At 34.5% G+C, this 26,325-nt stretch overlaps 1 protein-coding gene across 1 annotated transcript in view; it reads right to left on the bottom strand.

Annotated features, from left to right (window-relative positions):
* lrp5 (low density lipoprotein receptor-related protein 5) overlaps window positions 1-23,440 on the bottom strand; it is a 79,577-nt gene extending 56,137 nt beyond the window's left edge. The window contains exons 1-4 of the mRNA XM_051099595.1: window positions 23,225-23,440; window positions 11,779-11,979; window positions 9,499-9,718; window positions 1,648-1,845 (exon numbers count right to left, since the gene is read on the bottom strand). Of these exons, the coding sequence (XP_050955552.1) occupies window positions 1,648-1,845; window positions 9,499-9,718; window positions 11,779-11,979; window positions 23,225-23,306 (701 nt within the window). The 5' untranslated portion in view covers window positions 23,307-23,440. The remainder of the gene's footprint in view (window positions 1-1,647; window positions 1,846-9,498; window positions 9,719-11,778; window positions 11,980-23,224) is intronic.
* Between the last annotated feature and the right edge of the window lie 2,885 nt (window positions 23,441-26,325).

Here is a 26,325-nt window from a genome sequence, read left to right as displayed (position 1 = left end):
AACTGCTATTACTCACGTCTGATTCAGTCAAAAAGACCTTTGACAGAATTACACTAGATGCTCTGTTATTTTTGAGGTTGCACAACAAATGTGAGCAAAGAACAACGAAACAAAGTAAATTATTACTTGAGAGTAAACAGAAAAAACCCTAAATCTAAATATTTTGATGACTGAGGATGACGACTTGAAAAAGAAGGAACAAGCTATCAATTAAATCATTTTAAAATAACTTAAATAAAACTTTTTTTAAATGGCAACGTCAAATACGAAAAATTAATCTATTATTTATTAATATGATACAATTTTATATAATTATTACTCGAGAGTGAACATTAAAACTTTGTGGAAAAACAAGCAATAAACAGAAAAAAACAAAAATCTATTTTTTTGTATTGAAGATTGAGGATATGACATGAAAATGAAGAAACAACTATAAATGAAATCATTTAAAATAAATAATTAAATAATTTAAACTTTTCTGATTGACAACATCAATTTAGAAAAAATATTTTTTTAAATCTTTTAATCGTTTAAATTATTATACACATTTTAACCTATTATTTATATTGAAATTGTAATTTTTTAAAATTAAAAATGTATAAATTTAGTTGTAAATTTAACATTTTCATTCATTTGGATTTTTGACAAATCCATGAAGAAGCTATTAATTTAACCAATTAAAAATTCATTTTTTTTAGACTGGCAATTATAAGAATGGTAGGACGTGGTGATTATTAAAATTTAAAAATTACATTTTCTTAACCAAAATTAAAAATGACATCACTGTAAACTGATAGGAATTTAAACTACTAGGAATGACTCTTAAAAGGAACAGTTCACCCAAAAATGAAAACTGTCATCATTTGCTCACCCTCATGTTGTTCCAATCCTGTACACATTTCTCTATGTTGAACAAAAAAGATAATATTTGGAAGAATTTTTAAGAACCAAGACGGTTGTTGGTCCCCACTGACTTCCACAGTAGGGAAAGATATACTTAGGAAGTGAGTGAAAAATGATTACAGCGTTCTTCAAAATATATTCTTTAAAGTTCAACAGAAGAAAAAAAGGTTTGGAATGACATGAGGGTGAGTAAATGATGACAAAATGTTCATTTTTGGGTGAACGGTCCCTTTATTTTTTATTATGTAAGACTGAGCAGGCTACTTTAAAACAATGAAGGAATCAATTATCACATACGTCTCTATGATATTCTTGTCTCTAGATATAGGTCAGGTTCCTCCTTCAGTGACGTCTGCTAGACTACAGCCCTAGTCAGACCATACGACTCCTGCAGATCGACTAGCAATGCAAATCTTAACATAGCAGAGGGTCCGACATACCTTTCTTTATTGAAGTTGCTACGAAATCCTACATACACAAAAGGAAATGTAACCCTTTGGCTTGGGGGCCCGAATCATACCCATAATGCCAGGCGGGATCAGGTTACAGTGGTATATGGCACGGAGGTCATCTCAAGTTAAGAGTGGGCGGAAGTAGGGAGGGGGTTTCAAACCGGGCCTACGTGCAGGGAGTGTTTGGATTGGGCCGCAGACTCCATACCATTGGGCTTCAATCCGGATGGTAAAGGGAAAGAAATACAAGGAGATGAATTGAGAATAAGTGTGAAAGATTGAGGAAACTGACCGAGCCGTTCCATCCAAGTTGGCCCTGTGGATGAAGCTGAGCTTGGCATCCGCCCAGTAGAGTTTCTGCTCCTCGAGGTCGATGGTCAATCCGTTGGGCCAGTAGATTTGCTTCTGGACAATGATTTGTCGACTGCTGCCATCCATTCCCGCCCTTTCTATTCTAGGCTCCTCCCCCCAGTCAGTCCAATACATGTACCTGAGAAGAAATAAAACAGACGTCAGTCAGCTGGTTTCCATTATCCGAGAGAAAACAAAGTGAAGACTAGTCAACCAGACATTCAGACAGCCCACTAGACGATGAAAATATATAGTTTTCACATCCCTGTTTGCATGAAGTATAGCATGCAACCGCTAACAAAGAACAAACAAACTCAAGTACAGTGGGACATTGCGAGGGTTTACGTATTGACTGGAAGTTGCTCAAGGTTAGGCAACATGGATTTGGAGTTAGACTAAACAAACGTTTCAAGAGCAGCCTGTTTTCAAAGCAAACCATATCAGCGTTATATTTGCCAGAGCCCGTCTCGCTTGAAACACATCATATGAGAGAAACACAACACAGCAACCAAAGCAAAACACAAGCTTAACAACTCCAAACTTCTTTGTTGGCAAAAAGCCTTTTGATTTGTTCAGGAAATACTAGCAGTCAATTCCAATTAGCATGGAAAGCATGGAACATGGAAATTAGCCATACTATCCTAAAAATATCAAATATTTCACAGAGCTGCATGCATGATTAATTTATACAAAACCCAAAATTGTGATATGGCTTTGCCAGATTATCAGATCTCAAATAAACAAATACTTAAATATATGTGTTGCGTGTTTCAGAATGAATCATGGCACTGTGTTTATTTACACACAAACAGCTCATGATTTGTTGTTTTATGGCCCTATGATTTCAGCGATGTGGAAAACACGGACTGAATCACGGAATCCAGATATTAAAAAAAGGAATTTACTGTATAACGCGGAATGTCATGGAATTTGCTAAATTTGGATGAATAAGTCAAAAGTAGGTCAGTACACTTAAATCGAAAAGTGATATAGACTAGTGTCTGTGAGCATTAAGCCAAAAAAATTCTATTTAAATATGAATCCTGCATGTTCTGCATCTCTACATGAATGAATAGGGTAGATCCGTTTATGAACCACATACTTAAGCTTTGTTTTCAGCCTCTGCCGCCTCAATTTATGAGTACATGAACACATGAACATAATCTCTAGAACAGTCAATTCATGAGCATTTTACTGTTTCTTGTAAGAAAATTTATTGTCATATCATATACAAACAGAAACGGTCTTCACATCAACATGTCAAAATAAAAGTTCGGTTTAACTTGGAGAAACTGTGACAGAAATATATTACTTAATGTAATGATAGTAATACAACTAAAAATAAAATTATTAATAAAACTAGTGTTGGGCAAAGATTAATTACGATTAATCGCATACAAAATAAAAGTTTTGTGTAGATAATGTATGTGTGTGTACCTTGTATATTTATTATGTATATATAAACACACATGCATGTTTATATTTAAGAAAAATGTTTATATATATATATATATATATATATATATATATATATATATATATATATATATATATATATATATATATATATATATATATATATATATATATATATATATATATATATATATATATATATATATATATATATATATATAGTATTTATATATTAATGTACACAAACTTTTATTTGGGATGCAATTAATCAGGATTAATCACTGCCCAGCACTAATTCTGGTAAATATTCCTTAATTATATTTTTTTGGGCTGTCAAATGATTAATCACGATAAATCACATACAAATTAAAAGTTTGAGTTTGCCTAATATATGTGTGTGTACTGTGTGTAATTATTTTATATATATAAATACACACAAATTACTGTATATATTTATGAGAAATATTTTATTTATGTACAAAATGTATTTATATAATGAATAAATGCTAGTATAAATTATATAAAAATTATACAAAATACAAATACTTGTAAATATTTCTGAAATATAAACATTAATGTGTTTGTATTTATATATACCTAATAATTCCACACAGTACACACACATATATTAGGCATACTCAAACTTTTATTTTGAATGCGATTAATCGTTTGAGAGCCTAATTTTTTTATACATAAAATCAATTAAATACAGACGTTTGTGATTATGAAAATTTTATGAAATCATTAAAATGGAATACAGAAAATGAATGGAAAACACAGAATTTTCTAAATAAAACTACATTTGAGAAAATAAAAAACATTTTATAGGGCCTTAAAAATATAACTTGTTAAACTTTTAATAAATTGATGTTGAATTGTGTTCCATGGTTTCAATTAATCAGACATGCTTTTTGATTCATTTTTTCATTTAACCATTAAAACAGAGTTTAGAAAAAAATCATAAATTTCATAGGGCCCTATATGCTGCTCCACACATGAAATATTAAAATAGAAATATTTTAATTTTTTTTCACAATAATTACATTAATAATATAATAATACTACTTAATATGCTTATTATTATTATTATTATTATTATTATTATGCACCTAAACAACCAAGCACAGCAATATTTATGAACAATGACCAATGGTGTTTGCCACTGAACCTTTGGTTTGACATCATACCTGACTGAATGAGCATTCAATTTCCAAGTCACAAAACATAGCGATGTTCAATGCATAGCAGCTTAAATTTCTTCCATGTCATGTTATTTTTCTCCTCATAGTCGCAGCCTGAAAGTTCCATTACTATTTATTTTCAATAAATAAAATACAGCAGCAATAACACTATGCTAAATATATTTGTGCACCTCTTTAAAAAAAGAGATAAGTGTGAGTAAATGATAAACTATTTCTTTACAAACACCACTACTGTCACAGGTAAAGGCACACAGGGTAGCTCAAATGAGCATGCTTAAAATGTTGTGACTGAAGCACAGTTTAGGAACTGTTCAAAAATTTTTTGACGACATATCAGTGAACTGCTAAATGGTATGGACTGCCTTTATCAGACATGGTCATGTTGTTTTATGCTTTCCTTAACCAGAACAATGCCCTGTTCATGCTGTAAAGCGTCATGTGTATGAGTCTAGCTGTTTTTGTAGGTCACGTATAGCCTATTAGCCTATTTGTGAGGGAACATGAAGAAACTGAAAAATTATATTACAGCAATGCAGCTAAACTTTATCCACAATGTGTCAAAATGCCATCTAGCTGTCTAATCAACACAAAAAACAGCAAGTGGAATGAAGACAAAAAAAGGAAAAAAAAAAACCACCTGACAAGCAGCAAAAAAAACACAAAGGAAAGCATTCGCCCAGAGAATCCGTGATTACTTGTAGCGCACAAGCTACGACAGCAAGCGTGTCGCCAACGGAAACACTTATCAAATCTCATGCCAGCAGGGAGACCAAGCATGAAAACTCAACCAGCCCTTCCTCCCCTGAGATGCATCCTATTAGCCTGCCTGTAGCTCTAACGGTTGTGCTGTATTTTTCTCAATTAGGAACTTTAGCATTGCACCGCTGCTGAAATCTGATGGCTGACAGAACAAAGAGACGGTTCAACAATGGTTTTGCAGAAGGCCGTAACAAGGACAATAACTCTTCGAATGTCACTATGTAGCGAGGTTCATAACTGGGACTTTGACTTCAAATTTAGCAGCTTATTAGCAAGGGATGAGTCAGAATACTCTAATTGACCAACCGTCAAAGAAACTTCTCTGGGAAGTTTAAATGTATAGCCTTTAAAGACACAGTTTATCCAAAAGTGAAAATTCTGCCGGGTTCCAAACCCGTAAGGTCTCGTTTTTGTTAAGAACACAAATTAAGATATTTTTGATGAAATCCAAGAGCCTGCATAGACAGCAACGCAAGTGACACGTTCAAGGGCCAGAAAGGTAGTAAGGAGATCATTAAAGTCCATGTGACATCAGTGGTTCAACCGCAATTTATTGAAGCTACAAGAAGCGCAAAGAAAACAAAAACAACTTTGTGTTTAACGACTAACAATGTCCTTACTATCTTTCTGGGCCTTGAACGTGTCACTTGTGTTGCGGTCTATGCAGGGTCAGAAAGTTTTTGGATTTCACCAAAAACATCTTTATTTGTGTTCTGACGATGAAGGTCTTACAGGTTTGGAATGACATGACAGAGAATAATTAATGACAGAATTTTCATCTTTTGCATGAACAATCCCTTTCAATCACCACATCTACACATATCAAATAGGAGAAATTAAGTGGCTCAAGCCTAAAATTGACCATTTTTGTTCATTTTTTGTGTTAAATAGAAACCCATCTTTCCCCACAGGTTAAATTTGGTCACAATAATTCATCATGTTGACCAACAGAACGTTTTTACCAGCAAAATTTGATCTTCTTTGCATGTTCACTTTGCAAAGACTGTGTCGGTACTTCTGCAGTGATGTAGGATGATTTTAAAACGATTTTTGAAGTTGACGGAGAAAATACGATTGGGGTTTTTCAACATACCCTAACTGTCTTGAACCAGAATACACAGAGTTCAGGCAGAGCAAGACAAGAGGAGCGTTTGAGATTAAAAAGTATTTAAATTATATTTTTTAATGAAAATAACCGATCGTTTCGCTAGATAAGACCCTTCTTCCTCAGCTAGGATCGTTTACAACCGCATTTAGGATCGTTTGAAGCCGCATTTAAACTGCATTTTGGAAGTTCAAAATCGGGGCACCATATCAGCCCAATATATTGAGAAAAATCCTGAAATATTTCCCTCAAAAAAACAATTTCTTTACAGCTGAAGAAAGAAAGACATGAACATCTTGGATAACAAGAGGTGAGTACATTATCTGTCAATTTTTGTTCTGGAAGTGGACTTCTCCTTTAAGCTCAGAACTGCTTTGAATGAAATGATTCTAATATTAAATGTATATTCTAAGAAAATTACAATGCTTTTTGATCTTAGATGCATTTAATCCCCAACACAATATTAGCACACAACACAAACAAAACATGACCTGCTCTTTAAGAAGGAAAAGTAGCTTAACAATGCTAGAAAACAATGAACCTGCCTCGTGTTCTTGCTGCTACCAAAACTAGATATCACATTAAAGAGAAACTCATGCAAAGACGTCAGTGGAGACAAACAGCCAGCGTCGACATCTCTGGAGTGCGTGCGAGCGAGTTTGTTGTGATTTTGTCTGTGTTATACACAGATATAAACCTGACGCTTGGCCACGCAACAGAGAACATCAACTGGAGCCACCCAATGAAAGGAGATTGTGGAATGTCTACAGAAGACGGCAGAACGTCTCCAAACGTTAAATACCAGGTATCTCTTCGCTATATAACTGCAAATAAAACACTTCTGTCAGATATTTGGATGTGCCATGCCTGTCTGGCTATAAAAACTGTATTTCTTTTGCTCATACTTTAAAATTCAAGAAGAGTCAGCAAACTTAACACGACGGCAATAAATAAAAAAGAGCCATTCTTTTCATCTGATGGTAATTCATCTTTTCACTCCTCCCAAGCCTCTTTTGGAGAATGTGAAAACAATGAACGTGTCTTGAGAACAGACAAACATAATTCAGGGGCCCCTGCATGCGGTTGCTCTCACTCTGAGGGGGTTGTAAAAAGCAGAGCCCCCCCTTTCTGTGATCTGAAGCAGGGGCCCGACAGAGGTCTTGGATCACCACGGTAAATCTCAACTCAAAGCTCTCAGGCGGTGACAATAAGAAAATAAAAGCGCATGAAGCTTATATTAAGTATGTCTGCTCAAAAATGCCAGACGTTTAACTTTTTGGGATTGCAGTGTAACAGGATCTGCGCGCTGGAGAACGGATCTCTCGGTCTGACAATTTCGTCCAAACGCAATGAACTTCACAAAACAGGCAGCTAATGTTTTGAAAAAAAGCATGCGGTATGGATGTGTTTCTTTAGGCTACAGGCCAGGAACAGTGTCTGGCTCCATTTTTAATGTCTTCATCATACACCGCACAAAGCGAAATGCATTCTGGGGAAAATGTCCCAGCTCCTGGGTGTCATAAATACAGAATGAGCTACAAGCCTTGTGCTCCCAACAAAGTGGACGATAAAAATGTCCACAGTTCAGCAGCAGTGCATTTAGCTTTTTTAACCTAGATGTTTTTGTTCACTTGTCTTACAGTGAATGCTGAATTTACAATCACTTTATGTATAATGCAATCAATAAAGAAAGGTTGAATAACATTATAAATCTTAAAGTTTATTCAAATTAAATATAGACTTTTTTATATATTATTCACATAAAATGTGAATTGACATTGAACACATAAATATATATGTATAAAATACATATATTTAGTTTTTGTTTAGTGATTGATTTTGTAATTTAATCATTTTAACTATATTTACTATACAATTAATTTATATTTATGTTTAACCTGTTTGTTAATTTTCAGCATCATTACTCCAGGCTTCAATGTCACATGATCCTCCAGAAATCGTTCTAATATGCTGATTTACTTTTCAAGAAACATTCATTATTATTATTGTCAATATTTAAAACAGCTGAGTACATTTTTTCAGGATTCCTTGATGATTAGAAAGACATTTATAATGTCACAAAAGATTTCTATAAAGATTTATAAATGCTGTTCTTCTGGACTTTCTGTTCAAAGAAAACTGAAAATTAAACATTTGACTCAGCTGTCAAAATAGTATAATAAATGTTTTTTTGAGCAGTGAAGCAGAATTTTAAAAATTCAGCCTTGAAATCACAAAAATGAATTACATTTTAAAATATATTTAAAAAACAGCTATTTTAAATAGTAAAAATATTTTAAACTTTTGACTGGTAGCATATATATAAAGCACATATAAAAAAATAAAGTAATTTATTTAGAAATTATTTTTAAAAACATTGAATTAAAATTATTTAATATTAAATTTAATAATACATATTTAGTTTTTATTTAGTGATTACATACTTGTATCTATCTATCTATCTATCTATCTATCTATACATATATATATATATACATATACACATATACACACATACACACACATTTAAATACACATATACAATATATTACATATATTTTTATATTTAAATTCAAATTTTGATTATTTTAATACTACATATTTAATTGCATTTAATTTAAATAAAAATTAAGTAATCTATTAAATTTGATATATATGTAAATATGTATTTCTTTACAGAAATAACAGCGTTTATATAAAAACTGTAATTCAATATTTAAAATTCTATTGTTACATTATTATTATTACTACAATAACAGAAGTGAACTGTTCTGCTAAAAAAAAAAAAAAAAAAAAAAAAAAAAAAAAGACTTTAAACTAAATTTGCTGATATAATTCTTAAAACGGTTACAATTCTGCAACTAAGACACAACACAGACATTGACTCACATTACCTAACATGTCTCAAGCCAAGTACGTGCGTACAAGCTATGCCAGGGCTTAAGTACTGTGAGTGAGAGCGATCTCTCAGAACTCAAGTTACATGTTGCATATAAACACGCCGACTCGCCAGCAAAGTCGGAGCGGACACACAAGTGGAATCTAGTCCGAGCTGGACACACAGCACCAAAAGAGCGAGGGTTTGTCATGCAGGATCTACACACCACACAACAACAGGAAACAGCCTGAATGCTACATTGCATCCCTTTTGGGGGGGTGGGAAGTTTGAATGGCCTATAAATAAACAACCAGGCCACGCATTAATGAACGTTGGGGGTTAAGGGAGGAAGGACGCATGTGAAGACCACCCACTGAATGGAGGATGGGGACGAGAGAAAGAGGAAATGACAGCAGAGAGGAAGGGACTCACCTATGAGCAGGGTTTAGCGCTATCGCCCTGGGCTGGTCGAGATCTTGCCAGAAGAGCACCTTGCGAGAGGTGCCGTCCAAGTTGGCCACTTCGATGCGGTTTGTCTCAGAGTCGGTCCAGTAGAGTTTGCGTCCGAGCCAGTCGCAGGCTAAGCCGTCGGGAGAATCCAGACCTGATACCACCACCGTCTGCCCTTTGCCCAGTGTGGCCTCCTTCATAGCTGGAAAAACAAGGTCTCCTTTCAGTTCCACACCAGTATTATCAGTTTAAGCATTCCTCAAATGTTTCATTCTGCCTCTTGATAATGATACATTTTTGTTGTGCTACAGCAGGGTTGCTGCCCACAAAAATGAATTAATATTAGAATAAAGTCCTACACGACTGAGAAATGATGCCAAACGGCATCTCGTAACCAATTATATGCATATTTTGAATAATGAATTGATATCAAGACTATTGCGGTTATTCACCAATAGTTGCTTAACAATCATTTTTATCAGTCTATTTGTCAACATTAATAAAATATATAAAATCAGCAGCTAAATATTTCATGATTTCATTTTCTCCATTTTTAGATTACTTTTCTCATCTTGTAGTGCTAACTTTGAACAATAGCAAATATCTACCACTTATTATTATTTTTAATTATTTTTAGACACACATTTCTATTCAAGAGTGTGGAGTCAGTGAACTTTTGTTTTTTTTTTTTACAGATTTTTTTTTTTTTTTTTTTTTTTTTTTAGCAAGGATGCACTACATAAATCAACAGTGGCTTTGACTTTTATAATAATGTTACAAAATATAATTCAACAAATCCTGTTCTTTTTTCTATTCATCAAAAAATGCTGACCACAGAATCACAAATATATACAGTTATGGCCAAAATTTTTCTAGTATCTGCAAAATGTTAATTATTTTACCAAAATAAGAGGGATCATACAAAATGCATGTTATTTTTCATTTAGTACTGACCTGAATACGATATATTTAAAAGATGTTTGCATATAGTGCATTATTTTCCCACAAGAAAAAAATAGTTGAATTTATAAAAATGACTCTGGTCAAAAGTTTACATACACTTCATTAAATACTGGGCTGTTACCTAAATGATCCACAGCTGTTTTTTTTTTTTTTTTTTTTGTTATGCGATAGTTGTTCATGAGTCCCTTCTGAGTTTGTCCTGAACAGTTCATCTATGCTCACTCTTCATCAGAAAAATCCTCCAGGTCCCACAAATTCTTTGGTTTTCCAACATCTTTTGCATATTTGAAGCCTTTCCAACAATGTCTGTATGATTTTGAGATTCATCTTTTCACAATGAGGACAACTGAGGGACTTCAAACTGATGCTCCAGAAGGAAAAATGATACATTAAGAGCCAGAGATGAAAAGTTTTGAACAGAATGAACATGTACATTTTACTTATTTTGCCTAAATATCATGTTTTTTTTTTCATTTGGTACTGCCCTTCAGAAGCTACAGAAGATACTTACATGTTTCCCAGAAAACAAAATAAGTTAAATTTACGTTAATCTTTAAATGCACTGTGTTTCCTCCTGTAGCATCAGTGAGCGTTTGTACTTTCTGTAATAGTTGCATACAAGTCCTTCAGTTGTCCTCAGTGTGAAAAGATGGATCTCAAAATCATACAGTCATTGTTGGAAAAGTTTCAAATACACAAAATATGCTGGAAAACCAAAGAATCCAACCAACAACTGTGGTTCATTCAGGTAACAGCACAGTATTAAGAATCAAGTGTATGAAAACTTTTGAACGGGGTCATTTTTATAAATTCAACTTTTATTTTCTTTTGTGGACTATATGTAAACATATTTTATGTGCAATATCTCATTCAGTTCAGTAAAAACAACAAGCATTTTGTATGATCCCTCTTGCTAAAATAATTAACATTTTGTAGATACTACAAGTTGTATGTTAAATTTTGACCGCAACTGTAGATCATGACAGATCATGTGACAGTGAAAACTGGAGTACTGACTGCTGAAAATTCAGCTGTTATCAGATGAATCAATTTTTTTTTTTTTTTTACTGTATTTTGATCAAATTAATGCATCCTTCCGTGTTTTATTTATAGAGAAATAGCATAGAATTATAATATCAGCCATTTCTAGTTGTGGTTATAGCAATAAAATCACACAGGTGAGTAAATAATGACATCATTTTCATTTTTAGATCAACTATTCCACAAACAGAAAATCTAGTTTGCCATCCACTGTAATTTCCTTGACAGTAATTCCAAACCACAAAATGCTGATCTTACAGATAGTAGAAACATTGTAGTAGGTCTGTTTGATAGCCTCTTCACTGACGTCCGTCCAGAATATCAGGCCCTCCGAGAAGAGAAAGTCCACTGCGGCTGCATCCTCAAGATCACTGACAACCACGGCGGACTCCGTCCGGCCCGCCTCTGCGTCCACCAGCCGGACATCCCTCCGGTTGGCGAAGAGCAGCAAGGGAGAACCTGGAGGCACAAATTCAGATGTGACCAAAAACGGACAAGATTTCACATTCATTTTACAAATTATGACTCTGCATTTCTGCTACCAAGGAATCTGGCATTATAAAACATGCTTTGTAATCCACTCCGTCCGTCTGCTGCAACCCAGGCTCCTTGTCTCTAAATAATCAGTGTTTTTCATGAACTCATCATGCTAAATGAGAGGCACATGTGACGCTCTCTAGGGAATGAATAGCAGAGGAAACAACGGAAATGTCTGCCCTTCATTTTGGCACCCAGACATCTCCACAGGGACCGCCAGTTGGCACCTCGCGGCCATCCGCATGTGCCAGCAAGTGCCACTCACATCGCAGTCAATAACTTCCAGGGGGTGAGGGAGGGGGAAAAGGACATATGATGTCATTAGATGCAGACACAATGACTATGGCGAAAGTGCTGAGGGTTGGGACATCCTGCTGTGGTTTACCAGCATGCCACTTTACTAAAAACCATGTCACCATCGATAAGCAACTGCGGGCTTCTGTTATTCGCAGTGATGCTATTAATAAGATGGTAAACTCCTCATAGGTAAATATTAACCATACAAAGCCTACTGTGTCATATTTGGTAAGCAAATTTCAAAGGCCTCTAAATTATCAAAATTATCATAACTTTGCTGAAAAACCTGTTGTACACAATCTACTACATGCCTTCTGTCATCTGATTGATAGTTTATACTTTTTTATTTTTTAGTATCAATCTAAAACTGTCCATCTTCACGTTGCCTTTTTTTTCCCTTTATAAAGTATTTTATATTGTTAGTAGCATTTAAGCAGCTAGATGATTATCATTATCATTATTATTATTATTATTATTATTATTATTAAGGCAGTCACTTATTATTATATTGATAATCGAGTAATCGGATGAGTAATCATATCATTTTAATAACATTTTTTTTGTAGCAATAGCCTTTAAATTTACTTAAAATACATGAGGTAATAATAATAATTAGTTAAAAAGTATCAAAAGCAAGTAGGGCTGCAACGATTCCTCAATTCTATTTGAGTATTCGATTTTAAAAAATCCTCGATTGCATTTTGCCTGTGCCGAGTAATCAGCAAAACACTGAAAAAGGACGCATTCCACATATTAAGCACATTTAAAAATCATAATAAAGCATAACGCTATTAAGAATTCATAAACACTACAATTCGATTACATAAATATATGCGATGCAGGTTTAATAAATGCATTTTAATAATTTACAAGCGTGTAGGTTACGTAAGTGCATTTCATTCACAGAAAATGCTGCTACACAAACTTTTTAGTAACAGTATAAAATTGTCCATTTTCAGGTTGTCTTTTTTTTTGCATTATGGAGTATTTTATATTGTTAAAAGCACTGAAGCAACTACTTGATTAACTATATTATTATCATTATTAAGGCAATCACTAATGATTATTTTGATAATCGAGTAATCGGATGATTATTCTGACAATTAATTGAGTAATCATATCATTTTAATAACTTTTTGTAGCAATAGCCTTTAAAATTACTTAAAATACATGAGGTAATAATAATTAGTTAAAAATATCAAAAGCAAGTAGGGCTGGAATGATCCCTCAATTATATATATATATATATATATATATATATATATATATATATATATATATATATATATATATATATTTTATACTATCCGATTATTCGATTCATCGGTAGAATAATCGACAGTTTATTCGGTTACCAAAGTAATCGTTAGTGGCAGCCCTAAAAGCAAGTAATCATATGGTTTTATCAAACAAACCTGTTAAAATACATAACGTATTATAAACAATAGAGCTAATGTACATTACACATTATAGTAAATGACTACAGAGGTTGCCAACGGCCTGACAATTGTTTTTACACTTTACTGCGCAATCTAACCCTTTTTTAATAACGACTAAACATTTAATTCAAATGTCTACTTAATTTGTAATATTTGGAGATTTATGACAGAAATTCTACAGCCACAGTATTTTCTTGAATATGCGGACATCAAAACGTATAACTCAGAGTGAAGGTTTAAGCTTTTACTTTGAAATCATTAACAGTTAGCATATTGACAAAGACACTGATTAATTCTCTGGTGCATATGATTATAAACGATTTATCTTACAAAATACAAATCTGATGAAATGATGCATGTTGCATTCCCAGACGAATGTTATAATAAATCCAAACTCACAACAATAAGCAGAGATGAAGTTTGTGACACTCCAAACATGTAAAAGTTTGTCTGGAGCAGCATTTACTGTGAACGGACCCATGAACGCCATGTAGCCCACACACGTGTAAATAATTAAAGCACATATATTAAACACGCATTGCATATATTTGACTGAATCGTGGCGCTTGTGAATTCACAATATCGTTATGCTTCATTATGATTTTTAAATAGGTTTAATATATCATGCAGTCATAGCGTTTCATGGATTCTCATCTGTGGAATGCACCACTTCCGGTATTTAGTTACTCAACATTGCAGTTGAGCACTCTGATCATTTAGAAAACTAACAGCACACCTCTTTTAAACAAACCACATGATTTCAGATATCATTCATGTCTGTAGTACAAACTTTGTGGGATGAGTTGCGCGCCAAAGTTTAATACCGTGATTAGAGGTTTGCTTAGAAGCCAATCTAAAGCATGAGCAAAAGTAATAGCAATGATTGCCTTATTTTGAGATTTCAACAGTGCTAAAGTGGCATTTTCCATCACGTGATCTCAGCTTTCTGCCCAGGCCGGTAAGCAAGCAGTCTTGCGAGACTAAACAGTCCATGATATGTGATTTGGTGTTATCTGAAAGCAAACACCGCAGCAATTTTTGGCTTAGGGGGTTATTTTATCAGCAACCACCAGGAAGGAAAACCAGCATGTAAGTGTCCTGTAAAGCTCCTCTGCTGAAAAAAAAGGTGCTAGCGAACCACCACAGATCTTCAACATCTTAGAGTCATCACATTTAACTTTATGAATCACTTGCCAGCTGGGATAACATAACAAGGCCCTTCTAAATACGCCACTGATAGATTGAAAGTGTGACACCAAACATAACAGATAAACAATTTAAGCCTTTACATAATTTTGGCTGATAAAAAAAGTTGATTCAGAAGTCAATACAGCTTGTTTTATAGCCATGCTATTGAAATTATTAAAATTGTATTATCACAAAATTATAAAAAGTTCATAAAAACAAACTAAAAAAAAAAAAAATCTCTAACCCAAAAAAAATAATTCCATCCAAATTAACTTTTTAGCAATGCATACTACTAATTAAAAATTAAGCTTTGATATTTTTACAGTAGTAAATTTACAACATATCTTCATGGAAGATGATCTTTACTTAACATCCTAATGATTTTTGGCATAAAAGAAAAAAATCGATAATTTTGACCCCATACAATGTCTTTTTGGCAATTGCTACAAATATACCGGTGCTACTTACGATTGGTTTTATGATTCAGGGTCACAAATGTGTTCCTTTATTTAAAATACATTAACATTTATTTTAACAAAAATGTACTAAAAGCCCCAGTTAAAATAGTTTAAAAGGCTGAACCCAAATAAAATGAACTATACACTTTTGATTAGAAAAATCTAACTTTGAGCTCACAAAAGGAAAAAGGAAGAGGAGATTTACACCAGATGCTCAGTTTTAGCTAGTCACGTTATTTAAATATCAGTGGCTTCCTGCACAGCACACACATATGCATATTTAGTAATTCCCACAACATGCTGAGAAGCCAGATTTATATATACTTCTATCCTTACAGACCACAAGTCCAAAACAACATACAGATATTGCGAACTAAATGCCCAGCTATGACCACAGGAAGTGTCTTGCAATTATTTGGCAAGTGTAAACGCAACTATATGATGATTTACAGTTGTATACACTTCATACAAACACAGCACTCCGTCTACTAAACAGTGACAGAGGCGTGAAGTACACATGCTGTAAGCAACAACAGACCCCAGACATCAAATAACAATTGTCCGTCCTCATTCTGCCCGGCCCACAGATTGTTTCTTCAATCATTTTGTTCACCTCTTTCACTCCTTTCTTCCAGCTTTCCAACTACATCAAAGACAGAGGTGTACTTGAATCTCTGTGAAAAGGAGATGCAGGTCTATTCTTTCTTCTTATCAGCTAGTTTCTTCAAGGATATACATATTACACAGTTTGGTGGGACTATTGGCAATGTACGTCATTTAGACGGCATAATTGCAGCATATGCTTCCATCTGCACAGAAAAGCCTTTGGAATGGTCCAGCAGAGCCTGGGAGGACTGTGACACCTCCTTCCCCGGCGAGCACAGAGCAGTGGGGATTAAAAAGATAACCTCGTCCCAACAGCTGCACTGTTTTATGAGATCACACAGACCTCTGTGGCCCAAATGTGCAAGAAAAAAACACCACCACCACCAGCATGATGCTGAAGAACCACGACCAGCCCCCCCAGCATGATCTCCTACCCAAACAGCCAAGATTACTCACTACAGGTCATTTCAGTTAGTGAAAACAAACACATTAGCTGATGGATAGCTAGATTATACTTTAAGAAAATTAGAATCTTAGAAGGGTGTACCTTACTTACTATAAATATATGTGACCCTGGACCACAAAACCTGTCTTAAGTAGCGCGGGTATAATTGTAGCAATAGCCGAAAAAATACTTTGTATGGGTCAAAATTATCTACTTTTCTTTTCTGAATATTAAGTAAAGATCATGTTCCATGAAGATATTTTGTAAATTTCCAAATATTGTCCTATCCTAACAAACCATACATCAATGGAAAGCTTATTTATTCAGCTTTGAGATTTACCTCAGACAGTCAGACACACAGACAGACAGGAAGACAGCCAGACAGATACTTTATAACCTCATACAGTCAGACTCAGAACGGACAAACAGACAGATATTTAACTTTATAACCTTAATTTTTACATTTGACAGACAGATATATAGATAGGTAGAGAGTAGGGATGTCAATTTTCAATAATTCCCATGATCGATCATTGTTTAAATGAATAAATTAAATGATAAATCGTTAACCTTAATACTGCAAAATGCATCTATTGCAGTGGCACCGGCATGACAGATGTGCAAATCCCACTCAAAACACCAGCTCCCTCACATGAACGAAAGGCATTTTTTTGTCAAAATAAAAGGCTAGTAGCAGGATTGCAAAATGAATCGATGCGATTATGATCATTTGATAAAATTAAAAGAGCGTGCAGTAGTTCCGTTTGGGATCATTTTACTTTGTTGGCTGTTTCATATATAAATGCACCTTTTTAAATAGCTTTATGGTGCTCGTTGTTGTATTTAAAACACAATCGCAATGTTTGTAATTGACATGATCAGCATTTAAAATAAAATGATCCTAAGCGTAACTTAAGTACGGCGGGCTGCCGCTGTTCCACATGGTCAGTGAACTGCTGCCACCAGCAGTGTTATGGCAAAACATACTGCTGCTCATATAATGAAACATTTTTATGTGAATATAATGACAAGTGTTACTAAATTTCCATTGCATCCAGTGTTAAAGGACTATGGATTGTTTCTATGTACTTTTTTATGTTTATGTTATTTTAATGTACTTTTAAAGTTTGGATCCCATTAAAAGCGTAATTTGTACATTAGTGGATTATTTTTGTAAAAGATCCAGCCCCGCCACAGTTACTCACAGCCGCTTACACACGTTTTGCACATCAGCCGCACCCACCCCAAAATTAAACTGCTTAATCGACCATCGATAGTGTTAATTGATTGTCGATTAATCATTGACATCCCCAGTAGAGAGACAGAGAGGACTGACTGACAGACAGACTCAGAAGGACAGACAGACAGGAAAATAGACAGACGGATATTTAACTTCATAACCTCAATTTTTACCTCAGACAGATAGATAGACAAACAAACAGAGACAGAAAGATAGAGAGACAGACTCAGAAGGACAGACACACAGACAGACAGATATTTAACTTTATAACCACAGACAATTTTTACCTTAGGCACAGACAGAAAGACAGACAGACAGACACACACACACACAGATTTAACTTTATAACCTTACAGAGACAGAAAGACAGACAGACAGACAGACAGACAGACAGATAGATAGACTCAGAAGGACAGACAGACAGGAAAATAGACAGACAGATATTTAAACTTTATAACCTCAATTTTTACCACAGACAGACAGATAGATAGATAATAGACAGACCGAGAGAAAGACAAAAAGACAGACAGACAGACTCAGAAGGACAGACAGGAAAATAGACAGACGGACAGATATTTAACTTTACAACCTCAGACAATTTTTACCTCAGACAGACACAGACAAAGACAGACAGATGGACACAGAGATTTAACTTTATAACCTTAATTTTACATCAGACAGACAGACATAAATATAGGTAGAGAGACAGATAGACAGAAAATTACAGAGACAGACAGATAGACTCAGAAGGACAGACAGGAAAACATACAGACAGATAGATATTTAACTTTTTAACCTCAATTTTTATCACCGACAGATAGACAGATAATAGACAGACCAAGAGAAAGACAGAAAGATAAACAGACTTAGAGGACAGACACACAGACAGACAGACAGACATTTAACTTTATATCCTCAGACAAACTTTACCTCAGACATGCACAGCCAGACAAACAGACAGACACAGAGATTTAACTTTATAACCTTAATTTTTACCTCAGACAGATAGATAAATATATATAGGTAGAGATAGACAGGAAATTACAGAGAGACAGACAAACAGAAAGATCCTATATAACATTAATCTTTACCTCAGACAGACAGACAGGCAGACAGACAGGCAGGCAGACAGACTGGCAGACAGACTGGCAGACAGATAGACAGATAGATAGATAGACAGATAGACAGATAGACAAATAGACAAATAGACAAACAGACAAATAGACAGATAGACAGATAGACAGACAGACAGACAACTCAAAAATTGTTTTGGCAAACTTTACTTTTAGATTTAACTTTATAACCTTTATTTTTACCTCAGACAGATAGATATATATAGGTAGAGACAGATAGGAAATTACAGAGAGACAGACAAACAGAAAGATTCTATATAACATTATTCTTTACCTCAGACAGACAGACAGACAGACAGACAGACAGATAGACAGATAGACAGACAGATAGACAGACAGATAGACAGACAGATAGACAGACAGATAGACAGACAGATAGACAGACAGATAGACAGACAGATAGATACAACTCAAAAATTGTTTTGGCAAACTTTACTTTTTATAGTTCACCCTTTTTTGCATATTTCAGAGGTTTTACTGTATAGAAACAAAATTAGAAGCCACTCAAAGGCTCCTGAAAGACGTTTCTACAAGTTCACAACTTCTCTGGACACAAATCTTTCTTACAGAGCACATCTGATCTCACTACGAGAAAGAAAAGGGAAAACAGATGAACTCCAGCAACTTTGTAATGGTTTTAGAGGCAACGTGCCAGAGATCCAGAGGACAAAAGCAAAGCGAGCCTTGTTTCAATGGACATTTAAACACTGCGGCTTACTAGAGGAAACAAAATCAGTCAAAGTCCCGCAATAAATTTCAGCCACAGCGTGAAGATGGCTAATCTCCCTAAACACGCGTCCCTAGGAGAACTCATTTTCAGTTTATACCCGAGCACCCATATGACTTAGGAACTTCCGCTCTTCTCCGACTTTTGTAGTGCCAGGAGGGGGAGTTCAGAGCACCTGGGCCCACCGGGCTCCTCCTTTGTAGAGGAACAGCACAAAGAAACAGCTGAAGGAGTCTGAGCTTGTCACCAGAATTAACCGTCTTCAGAAGGGAGGAGCACAAAGGAGGCTAGAGGTCTACGAGCACGTGAAGAGTCCTGGAAAGTGGGTAAAAGAGCTTCAAATGAAAAGCTCCTCAGCTCATTCACTATCTCTGTTTTCTTTCTCTTCCTCTGTCCTCAATCTCCTTTTACCTACCTGATCTGCCTGATTACGATCAAAACCGGTCGCTCACTTCCTCCAACCCTTATCAGCAAGAGACCATACAGTAAAGCCAGAGATTGTGTTAAAGAAAACACACAAGTATGCAAACGTTTTTTTTTTAACCATGAACTCTCTGACATCTTCTTATGATCCCAATAAAATAATTCACACCTAAATATCTATCTACCTATCTGAAATAATTTAAAACACACTAAAGTCCTGCAAGACCTCTAGTAGGACAAAAATAGAGACTGGTTGTTACATTCATTAAAAAAAAATCCTTTCATTCAAATGCAAACTTGTTTAATTAGCTTAAGGAGTGATTGACATTGGCAGTAGGAGCTTTACAATAGCATCAAAAAGTTTCGTGGTTTTTGTTATGCTAAAATTCAACAAGCCTTTTGTTGTTCACTTATGTTAAATTAGCATTACATGAAACAGATTTTACTCCATCACATTTGTCTTCGAATACACAAAAACGAAAAAAAGTTTTTTGAAAAAAACAAAAAACAAAAAAAAACACTGGGTTACAACTTATTAAATTTGTACTAGAAAAACTCCAGAGACGAAGCTCTGACATTTGCAGCGATGCTTGCTGGCAGACACTTCCAACCTTACATAGCGACATGTCAACAAATGAGCCACTCACTATTGACGTGACCTGAATAAATAAGGTTTTTCTCTAGAAAAATTTAAGAACGCCGAGCCCAAGCGCCAAAGAAAAATAACATGACAGTCTGTTCTCAAAATTGCAATATAATAGCTTGTAATAACGCAACAGCAGCTGCATACAAATGATGCAGGCCTGCAATAATTGAAGCACCTCATAATGCCAAAATCAGAACATTTCAGGCAAGAAGTAGTAGGTTTTGTTCCCTCACTGTTAAAACTTAAGGTTCTTCAATTGTTCTTTGCACCACCAGCAAGTTCATCATATTACAGCTTTTCAATTTGGATAACAGGTTCTCTAAAGCATCCATTTATAAAAGGTTTACTACGGCATGAGAGAATTAAATTGTTTGTTGCGGAACTTATTAAAGGATTTCCAACAGAATCAAGCTGTAAAACCTTTTTGGATCTAACTGGAACCTTTATTTTTTTACAGGACTCACATCGTTCAAACAACTTTTAATATGAGTTAAATAACAAAATGCTTAATAGAACACGTTCATGTACATTCAAATTAAGCATTTCTAACTGTCTTTACATAGTCTTTATGCAATAAAGCTTGGAAAGGATTACAAGACTAGTCTAATACACACGAATCACCTTTAGCAATATATACACAAAGTTAGTTGAAATGGGTTAGAAAACTAGTCTAAAAGAAACTAATCATTTTAAGGATTATTTATGCAGTAAAGTTTGGTGGTATACAAAAAGGACTTGGTTGGTTAGGAGCAAAGTTATGAATAGATATGAGCTATGAGTTAAACAAATATAAGGTAAGGCACATAATACGACTCAATCCATCTGAATTAAACTATTCACACGGTTCTACTTCCTTGCCCCAGAAATAACACCAAACCAGAGCTCAACCCTCTCTCGCTCTCTAGGCGTGAATAGAAACATCCCAGTAAACCAAAAATGAGTACATGGTGCTAAAACTATAAATATTTAAGCACAGGCTTGTTTCAACGCCAATTTCTCACCAGCAACTATCACAGGAAAGTTTTTAGCAATGCTTCTCTATAACACTAAGGTATTAGTCATTTGTTTCCAAGGTTATCAAATGGATTTTTAAATTTATACTTTTTTGCTCTACATACATGTAGGTGACATATATATATATATATATATATATATATACACACACACACATATAGTTTAATGCTTCATAACAAATGAAAAAGCATTTAGCTTTTTTTATGCATTTTGTCCCTGGACCACAAAAACAGTCTTAAGCAGCAAGGATATATTTGTAGCAATAGCCAACAATACATTGTATGGGTAAAAATTATTGATTTTTCTTCTATGGAGTTAAAAAATCATTAGGACGTTAAGTAAAGATCATGTTCCATGAAGATATTTTGTAATTTTCCTATCGTAAATATCTCAAAACTTAATTTTTGATTAGTGATATGCACTGCTAAGAATTTTATTTAGACAACTTTAAAGGTGATTTTCTTAATATTTTGATTTTTCAGCTAAATATTGTCCTGTCATAACAAACCATACATCAATGGAAAGCTTCTTCATACATCAGCTTTCAGATGATGTATAAATCTCAATTTCAAAAAACTGAATCTTATGACTGGTTTTGTGGTCAAGGGTCATATTTAGCGTTTATTACCTTGTGATACAGTAAGACTATAATGTTAGGAACTCATGTATTACTCTGCAGGTTTATTTTATATGAACTAGGTAATTTAGTGGAAAGCTAGAAATTGTGACTAGTTAATGACAGACGTAACATTTATACATAACATTCATTTAAATTTTAATCTAAAAAATAACAAACTACTCATATAGACGTTTACTAACTGTTAATCACAGCTTTCTAACTTTCAAACTAATTACCTGTTAAGGACTAGTAATGATTGTTTTGACTATGAAAGTTAGTTACCAAGAAAATCTAACTCTCTTTATACTGAGTCTTTGAGCTGGCTTCCAGTCTTTATGTTTTGCTCCTAATAAACTTCAATAGTGTTTTCGTTGAAATTGCAACGTTAGTCTATCCGATAAATTACCAGTAACACAATTCGCTTGAAACAGCCGTTTTTAAGATAGTTTTAAGAGTCAATTTAATCATTTTCGCACTCTTTTTCACGCTGTTTGACATCCGACACCACCGAGGCCTCCATAACACACAACCAGAGCAGTTTACAAGTCCTGTAAGCTTAAAAACTCAACCAAACATGTCAAATACTTCCAGCAGGCATCGCAAAAAGTTGATTTTAGTTTTAAAGCCTCAACTCAACTTCTATAAGTGCACATCTCGGTTAACAAACCCACTGTAGACTCGTAGACTCGTTCAAACTTTACGCAGACTCAACTCACTAAAGTTTCCTCTCAAAACTACAGTTGCATTTAAAAATATGTCAATATTTGTCGTGCGAAACAAAAACAAACAAGCAAAAGTTACGCGAAACCGTGCGCGACTTTGTTTCGCGCTCGTAGCCTACGTTTTACTTTGTATCACATTGTTCGCGGTGATATAATGACTTCAACACCTCAGAGCCGTAGGAAAAACTCCACAAAAACTATTTTACTCACCGCGAACCACCGTCAGACTACAACAAAGCAGCAGTTCCAGCAATAAAATCTCCATCGCAAGCGCTCCTCGCTTTAATTCCATAATCCCAGCTCCATTTCTTCGAGGTATTGGTGTTAGGAGAAAGTTTGTAGTCCGTAGGTCGATCAGTCGGACTTTTTTCGCCCGAGCGACTCTTCTAGCGATAGTAGAGGAGGCACGAGGAGGGGAATGACTGACAGCGGAAACCGATCGACGTCATCAAGTGGGATTGTGCGGCGCTGTGGCGCGTTCGCCTCGCCAGTCCATTGGAACAGTAGTAGAGACGCACAATCAGTACATTTGAAAAGTAAAATGCTACTGTAAAATAGATAAGTGCGAGGATAGATGAACAGTCAGCCGGTTATTATCGCAAAATAAATTTGATTTCTTTTAAACAATGCAGTATGCATATACATTTACAGGAAAATATTGACAAAATTGTATATATCTTTTGTGTGTGTGTGTGTGTGTGTGTGTGTGTTTTGTTTTTAGGTAATGTTACTGCTTTATGAAGGTGTTATGTGTGTTACCACCATGGTGTTTTATGTTTATGTGTGTATCACTGTACTCCTTATGTTATTATTGGCTACAGTTGCTGGAAAGGCCAATCTTGATGAACTTTAGTCATGTGGGCAGCCAATGTTGTTATCAGCACACTTTACAGTAACAAACAGATTTTAATCACTCAAACAGGCTGGAATATTAACATTATAAGATTTATTGACAACCAACGTCGACAAGTAATGTTCAAAAAGTCTAATTGCTTTTGTGTAGCCAAGACATTAGGTTTGTGTCTAAAGAGAAATAAACCAACTGTTCACTGGAATAAAAAGTGTGACAACTTGGCCTGGTAATGTAAACAGAGCAGGACAGAATTGTTAGAATGAATTCTGACATATTTGAAATCTTTGAGAATGTGCTTAATCTGTGCATTTCACTTTTTATTATTACGTTTTAATATGTGCACAATGACTAATTGTGATGTTTAAAATCATAGGACTGTCTATATATACTATAGCCTGGGTTGTCAACAGGGGAGGACAATAGGATCTTTTGTACTGGGACCTGATAAAGGGAGCCCACTATAGGTTCACTATGGTATAGCGGCCTAGTGAAGGGTGAGGAACAATACATGATCTTTCTGAAAATGTCATTTCTGTTTTTTGTTTTCAAAAATAAAAGGCGGAAATTCAAAGCTGTGTCAATGGAAGTGATGTTATGTTCTATATGTAATTTATGGTTAACACTAAGACAGTCGTGCACTGAGACTTCCACTTTCATATTAGAGCTTATGCAGCTTTATATTTTGGTACTTCAGGGGATTTTCAGGAGAAGAAACCATTGTTTAATAATAATAATAAAAATCCTTCGGAAAAGTAAAAAGAGATCAACATGATTCAGTTGTTAATATGCAGTAAGAGTAAAGAGCTGGAAAATTTGGTGTTAAGAGAACTTAATAAGAGAAATTTGAGTTCTCTGATTGCAGATTGTCAAATATGAAACATTAGGAGACAAATGTGTGATTAGTGTTTTCTAGGGTCTTTTTCTCAGGAAAACAATCTGAAAAGCAAGAGAAACAATTGAGAAAATAAAGAGATCACTGACTTCCACTAAGACATGTTTTCACACTTATATACTTTTTTGAAGCTTTATATTCTGGTACTTTAGAGAATTTTCAGTAGAAGCAACAGAAAAGCAAAAAGATACTAACATGATTCAATTGTTTTAAATGCAATAAGAATATAGAGTTGTAAAAGTTAAGTTCTCTGGTGGCAGATTGTCAAATATGAGTTTTTAAACATTATGATACAAATGTGAGACTAGTGTTTTCTAGAGTCTTTTTTTGTCAGGAAAACAATCTGAAAAGCAGAAGAAATTATGAGGTTTTAATGCGATCTAATTTGATCTCGGGAGAACTTGATGAGACATATTTGATTTCCCCAATATATAAGTTCGGACATATTAGGAGACATCAAATTAGTAAACTTGTGTCCTTTTTTAGTAGAACGAATTGATTTCTCAGACTGCAGATTTTCAAATGAGTCCTGAAACATTTTGATACAAAAGTGAGATTTGGTGTTTTCTGGAATCTTTTTCTAAAGAGAAATATTAAAGATATCTCATTTGGTCTTGAAAGTACTTGATACGACTTGATAAATTTGAGTTCACTGATGGCAGATTCTTAAATATGAGTTCTGAAACAATAGGAGACAAATTTGAGATTAGTGTCTTTTGGTGTCATTTTTGTTTCAGGAGAACCATCTGAAAAGCAGGAGAAATTATTGAGATATTAAAGAAGTCTTTGGTCTTAGGAGAACTTGAGACATTTGAGTTCTCTGATTGCACAATGTCAAATGAACTCTAGTGTCTTCTCAGGGAGACAAATTTGAGACTAGTGTCTTCTCAGTCAAACATGAGTTCTGACTTATTAGGAAATATATGTGGGATTAGTGTTTTCTGGTGTCTTTTTCTCAGGAGAACAATTTGAAAAGCATGAGAAATGATTGTGATATTAAAGAGATCTTACTTGGTCTCAGAATAACTTAATGAGACATTTTTGAGTTCTCTGATGGCAGATTTTTAAATACGAGTTCTGAAACATCAGGAGACAAACTTGAGATTAGTGTCTTTTGAAATAATTTTTCTCAGGAGAAAGGATTGAGATATTAAAGAGATCTCCTTTGGTCTTGGGAGAACTTGATGAGACATTTGAGTGCACAAGTCAAACAGGAGTTCTGACACATTAGGAGACAAATTTGAGACTAGTGTCTTCTCAAGTATGTTTTAAGTAAAAGTAGATGACATTACATATTAAAGAGATCTCATTAGGTCTTGAAAGAACTCATTGAGACATATTTGAGTTCTCTGATGGCAGTTTCCCAAATAAGAGATATGAAACGTTTGATAGTGTTTTCTGGAGTCTTTTTCTCAGGAGAACAATCCAAAAAGCAGAAGAAATGATTGAGATATTAAAGAGACCTCATTTGATCTTGAAAGAACTCACTGAGACATATTTGAGTTCTCAGATGGCACTTTCTCAAATAAGAGATATGAAACGTTTTATAGAAACGTGAGACTAGTG

The sequence above is a fragment of the Labeo rohita genome, chromosome 25 (assembly GCF_022985175.1).
Source record: "Labeo rohita strain BAU-BD-2019 chromosome 25, IGBB_LRoh.1.0, whole genome shotgun sequence".
NCBI classification, from domain to species: Eukaryota; Metazoa; Chordata; class Actinopteri; order Cypriniformes; family Cyprinidae; genus Labeo; species Labeo rohita.
Note: the sequence above shows the minus strand (reverse complement) of the source record. Positions and strands in the feature narration are given on the sequence as shown.